This window comes from Pseudochaenichthys georgianus, unplaced genomic scaffold, assembly GCF_902827115.2.
Source record: "Pseudochaenichthys georgianus unplaced genomic scaffold, fPseGeo1.2 scaffold_510_arrow_ctg1, whole genome shotgun sequence".
Lineage (NCBI taxonomy): Eukaryota > Metazoa > Chordata > Actinopteri > Perciformes > Channichthyidae > Pseudochaenichthys > Pseudochaenichthys georgianus.
In genome coordinates this window covers 113,231-119,503 of record NW_027263071.1, presented here as the reverse complement: position 1 = coordinate 119,503, position 6,273 = coordinate 113,231, and the positions used below count along the sequence as shown (strand labels likewise).

The window sequence follows — 6,273 nt, the reverse complement described above, 5'->3', positions numbered from 1 at the left end:
CTCAGATGAACCTTTCAGTGAACCGATTTGCTGGAAGCAGAAAGTGCTTTAGATCGGTTGAACCACAACGCTCATAATTACCCATTGATGTATAATAAGAACTGTAGGAGCCACATATGAAGCCATTTCTGTGTTTGTTAAGATACATGTTTTTTGAGTCACTATAGGTGGTGGGCGTGTCATTGCATTGGGGTGGTGACGTTTGTGTTTATATCCGGTTGCTTTTACCTGTGCAGGGGGCAATAGATGGGGGAGTGAGCTAGAGAAGGACAATTTTTGTTGACCTCACGCACTCACGCAGGCACATACAAGGAGATACGTACATTCATATGGAATATTGCATTTTTGGAAAGCAAATAAAAGGTCAAACGCATACTGTGTTGGAAAGACTGAGTTTTTGCGCGTCCACAGTGTTTTTTCTCTTGTTTAGTCCCTCGCGGCACTTGGTTTAAGATTACTGCCGCAATATTAAGTCAACAAAAAAAGTTTGTACCACAGCGTGGATCTACGGAAAACGAAGATATATACGGAGATTCCTAGGATCGATCTGGACGCTGTGGAATTAAAAGGAAACATTGTGTGCTGTGTTCGCCGCTGTATTGGAGAGCGGATTAAGGAAACTTCAGCGTACTGCCGGGAGGATAAAGAAGGACTGACGGACAATCCACACGGCATCAAGAGCGAGCGGTATGTAACTTCTTCATTCATGCTGTGTAAATGTTTGTTAGAACACAGTGTGAATAAGTTACTGCTGCGTGTCCATTGGGGACTGACTTGTTGGTTTGTGCCGCTAGAGGTTGCTTATTATCGGCAGCTGTGATATATTGAGCGTTCGGCTGAGTGGATCGGAGCTTGTGTTGGTGCATTCATTACAACATTAAAAGAATATGTCAATAAGTGGAGCAAATTCAGATGTCAATGTGGCAAAAATGGATGAACAAAAGAGAGAGTCGATACTCACAGCCAAGGCTTTGGCAAATAAAATGGAAAATCTTCAAAAGGAACGTCAATCAAAGGTTCACAAAATGAAAAGTGTGATTAAAACAATGAAGGGTCTCATGCAAAGGGATGACAACACTTCACAAATACAAACTCAACTTGAGCATTTAATTCAACTGGTTAATGAAACCACCCTGTTACACAAGTCTGTAATTCCTCTTCTTCCTGCAGACGAACAGGAAAAACAAAATGTATGGTTTGCCAAGACACTGAAATGCAATAATGGATTTATCGACGATGTCAAGCAATGGCTTTCTGAAACTGGGAGACAACCGAGCAGCACCATTGCACATGTGCCCTCAAATGAGATATCTGATGAACACCAGCAAAGTATGTCTCATGTTTCAAAACACTCTGGGAAAAATGTTGAAACTTCCGAAGCACAAGATGAAATAAAACCAAGCGACAGTGTTTCAAACATAGGAAGCATTGTGTCTTGCAAGCAGAGCTCTGCTGGAACCAGGTCCAGTGTTTCAGCTACATCCTCATGCATCAAAGCTGAGGCTGACATGGCCGCTCTCATGGCACGACAAATGTTACTAAAAGACAAGCATGCATTGGATGCACAAGAGGAAGAGCTCAGGAAACAGAAGGAAGAGCTCAGGAAACAGAAGGAAGAGCTCAGGAAACAGAGGGAAGAGCTCAGGAAACAGAAGGAAGAGCTCAGGAAACAGAGGGAAGAGCTCAGGAAACAGAAGGAAGAGCTCAGGAAACAGAAGGAAGAGCTCAGGAAACAGAAGGGAAGAGCTCAGGAAACAGAAGGAAGAGCTCAGGAAACAGAAGAAGAGCTCAGGAAACAGAGGAAGAGCTCAGGAAACAGAGGGAAGAGCTCAGGAAACAGAAGGAAGAGCTCAGGAAACAGAAGGAAGAGCTCAGGAAACAGAAGGAAGAGCTCAGGAAACAGAAGGAAGAGCTCAGGAAACAGAAGGAAGAGCTCAGGAAACAGAAGGAAGAGCTCAGGAAACAGAAGGAAGAGCTCAGGAAACAGAAGGAAGAGCTCAGGAAACAGAGGGAAGAGCTCAGGAAACAGAAGGAAGAGCTCAGGAAACAGAAGGAAGAGCTCAGGAAACAGAGGGAAGAGCTCAGGAAACAGAAGGAAGAGCTCAGGAAACAGAGGAAGAGCTCAGGAAACAGAAGGAAGAGCTCAGGAAACAGAAGGAAGAGCTCAGGAAACAGAAGGAAGAGCTCAGGAAACAGAGGGAAGAGCTCAGGAAACAGAAGGAAGAGCTCAGGAAACAGAGGGAAGAGCTCAGGAAACAGAAGGAAGAGCTCAGGAAACAGAGGGAGGAACTGGAAATGGAAGTGGAAATAGCCGCATCAAGGGCTAAAATGAATGTGCTAAGACGCTCTGGAAGGTCTCGTGCTGCAAGTAACTCATCTGTGAGTCCCAATGGCATGCATTCTTATTTGGAAAGGGGACGAAAGGAAGCCACACTCAGTGCTGGAGCAAAAACATTTGTGCCTGACACAAACAGGCCTACAGGTGGCCAGTCTGACGCACAGTTTTCGCACAGAGAACATGAAGTAGCCAATGGACATCTGCAACATCAAGCCACAAGAATCTCAGAGGCCAATATACATCAAAGTTCAACACAATCACATCCACAGTTACAGCACCAAAGCAATCACCCAGCAGCACTGGCACCAAGCAGCCGTGCTCAGAACCCATTACTTAATGTCTTAGAAAGACAAAATGAAATAACATCCATGTTGGTTCAGCAACAGTCTCTTTCTTTTCTGCCTAAAAGAGAAATTCAGATTTTTGATGGCTCTCCATTTCAATACCAAGCATTCATAAGAGCTTTTGAGCACAGCTTTGAGGAGAAGACTCACAATCCTAAAGACCGCCTGTATTTTCTCGAACAGTACACCAGGGGGCAGCCTTTGGAGCTTGTCAGAAGCTGTCAGCATATGGCCCATGACAGAGGATATGCCAAAGCAAAGGCTTTGCTACAGGAGCATTTTGGTAATGCACAGAAAATAGTTTCAGCTTACATGGAAAAGGCTCTTTCATGGCAGCCAATAAGAGTAGAAGATGTGCGAGCTCTGCAAGCTTACGGTCTCTTTCTGAGAGGATGCTGCAATGTCATGGAAGAGTTGGAATTCATGTGTGAGTTGAACATGCCTAGCAATATGCTAGCCATCATAAAAAAGTTGCCCTACAAATATAGGGACAAATGGAGAACTCTGGCCTATGACTTACAGAAAAGGCAGGGCCGGAGAGCTACATTCACTGATATTGTTAACTTCATTAAAAGACAGGTGGATATTGTGAGTGATCCACTGTTTGGAGATATACAGGATACTCCACCAGCAGCCAACAAAGATGTGAGGAAAGCTACATTTGAACCTCGTTCAAGGATGAGGGGAAGCAGCTTTGCTACTACTATTACGACAGCCAATAAAGTGGAACCTGGAATAAGAATGAAGGAGAGAGGCTCACTAGATACAACTGTTTGCCTGTTTTGTGGAGGTGGACATACACTGGATCTGTGTTTTCAACTGGAAAGAAAGGCTCATAGTGAGAAAATCGCTTTCTTGAGGGAACATGGTGTGTGTTTTGGATGCTTGTGTATTGGGCACATGAGTAAAGACTGCAGGAAACGCCTCTCGTGCAAAGTATGCAGTCTGAAGCACCCAAGCATACTTCATATCTACCAGAAAGAGAAAGAAAATGACACAATGCAAGCTAAAGGAAAAGCTGTAAGCAGTGCTCTGATCTCCGTTCAGTCCAGTGGTCTTACAGGGGCCGGTGAGCCAGATTGTACTCTCTCCATAGTGCCCATTCAAGTAAAGTCTAAGAAGGGACATGAAACAATCATAACATATGCCTTCCTGGATCCTGGGAGCTCAGCATCATTCTGCACGGAGCGGCTGATGAACAAACTGAATCTCAGGGGAAGAAGAACAGACATTCTCCTTCGGACAATGGGTCAGGAGAAAATAGTTGGAAGTCACATTGTTTCTGACCTGCATGTGGCTGGATTAGACAGCAGTCATTATTGTGAGCTGCCTGACACCTACACCCAGAAAACTATGCCAGTTCATCGAGGCAACATTCCTCGTCAGAAAGACCTTCAGAGATGGCCACACCTGAAACATGTAATGATTACTGAGATTGATTCAGATGTGGACCTGTTGATTGGAACTGATGTTCCTCAGGCACTGGAGCCTTGGGAAGTTATTCGGAGTGTAGACGGAGGCCCATACGCAGTCAAAACTATGCTGGGTTGGACTGTCAATGCACCTCTCAGAGGAGACAGGAGTAGTGAAATGACTTGTGGACAGCCAGATGTCACTGTCAATAGGATATCTGTTGCAAACCTTGAAGATCTGTGGAAGCAGCAGCTAAAGGCTGATTTCCCTGAGTGCAGTCAGGATGAGCAGATGGGACCGTCAAGAGAGGACTGTCACTTTATGGAGTACGTCACAAAGTCTGCTAAGTTGATGGATGGCCATTACTGTATTGGCTTACCTTTAAGGAAAAGGGATGTTAGTATGCCAAACAACAGGAGAGTAGCAGAACAACGTACACTGAGCCTCAAGAGAAGGTTTGATAAAGATGTTTCATTTCATGCTGATTACACCGCTTTCATGAATGACATCCTTTCAAAGGGCTATGCAGAGAAAGTGCCAGTTGTGGATCTGGAACGCAGTGACGGCAGGGTATGGTATATACCACACCACGGTGTATACCACCCAAAGAAGAAAAAGATCAGGGTCGTATTTGACTGTGCAGCTACCTTCCAGGGAACATCGCTGAATGCGCAGCTCCTACAGGGACCAGATCTTACCAGCACACTGGTTGGAGTCATGACAAGATTCAGAAAGGAACCTGTTGTACTCATGGCAGACATTGAAGCCATGTTCCATCAGGTTCGAGTACCAGCTGAGGATTCGGATCTGTTGAGGTTTCTCTGGTGGCCAAATGGAGATCATCATCAGAACTTAGAAGAGCACAGAATGGTTGCACATCTGTTTGGAGCTACATCGTCGCCAAGTTGTGCTAGTTTTGCCCTTAGAAAGTGTGCAGAGGACCATCGGGAGCAGTTCAGTCCCAAAGTAATCAACACTGTCCTGCACAATTTCTATGTTGATGATTGTCTAACATCAGTGGTTTCAGAGGAGGAGGCAGTGGAACTCTATCATGACCTTTGTGCACTTTGTGCTCAAGGGGGCTTTCATCTCACAAAGTGGATTAGCAACAGACGTACCGTGCTTGCTGCTATACCTTCAATGGAGAGAGCGAAAGAAGTTAAGGATCTGGACTTGGATAATGACACACTCCCTGTGGAAAGAGCATTGGGCGTACAGTGGTGTGTTGAGTCAGATGTCTTTAAGTTCAAGATCATGATCAAGGACAAACCCATAACCAGAAGAGGGATCCTTTCCATGGTCAGCTCAATATTTGACCCATTAGGAATATTGGCACCTGTGGTCCTATCAGCCAAGATGATTCTTCAAGACTTGTGCAGAAGAGAACTTGGTTGGGATGATATTATACCAGCCTCAGCTGCACAAGAGTGGAACAATTGGCTGAAGGAGCTCTGCAATCTCGAAGAGTTTAAAGTTGACAGATGCCTAAAACCGGTGGATTTTGGGGAAGTGACCTCTGCTCAGCTACACCACTTCGCAGATGCAAGCGAAGACGGCTATGGAACAGTGACTTACCTGTTATTACATAACATCAAAGCACAAGTGCACTGTGTTTTCATTATGGGAAAAGCTAGAGTGGCCCCATTGAAACCAATAACCATCCCTCGAATGGAATTGACGGCTGCCGTGGTTGCAAGTCGTATGGACAAGATGTGTAGGAAGGAGCTGCAAATGCAACTTAAAGACTCCATCTTTTGGACTGATAGTACTTCCGTAATGAAGTACATCAGTAATGAGACATTAAGGTTTCGAACCTTCGTCGCAAACAGGGTTTCAAAATACGCAGCGTATCAAATCCATCTCAGTGGAGATATGTTCCCACCGCAAGCAATCCTGCCGACTGGGCTTCCAGGGGAGTCAAAGTGGAAACGCTCCTGAAAGATGACACATGGGTGTCTGGACCTCAGTTTCTCACTGGACCTGAAGAACAGTGGCCTGGGAACCCTGGTGGCTCTGAAATGGCACCAGAAGACCCTGAGGTCAAGATAAGTCTGAATGTGAACGCTGTGCAGGTTGAAGAAGAGATGGATGCTGTAACCCGATTGATCAATCACTTCTCTTCTTGGATCCACCTGAAGAAGACAGTTGGTTGGATCCTTAGGTTGAAAAACCTGCTGC

The 6,273-nt window shown here is 45.2% G+C and overlaps 1 protein-coding gene across 1 annotated transcript; it reads left to right on the top strand.

The window, feature by feature from the left end:
- Window positions 1–1,551: 1,551 nt before the first annotated feature.
- LOC139433485 (uncharacterized) lies at window positions 1,552–6,033 on the top strand. The gene has a single exon (XM_071202518.1). The coding sequence runs from the start codon at window positions 1,552–1,554 to the stop codon at window positions 6,031–6,033; it is 4,482 nt and encodes a 1,493-aa protein (XP_071058619.1).
- Window positions 6,034–6,273: the final 240 nt, after the last annotated feature.

Bases quoted from the DNA above. Each gene is read 5' to 3' on its own strand.
- LOC139433485 (XM_071202518.1), top strand. From the start codon at position 1,552: ATGCATTGGATGCACAAGAGGAAGAGCTCAGGAAACAGAAGGAAGAGC.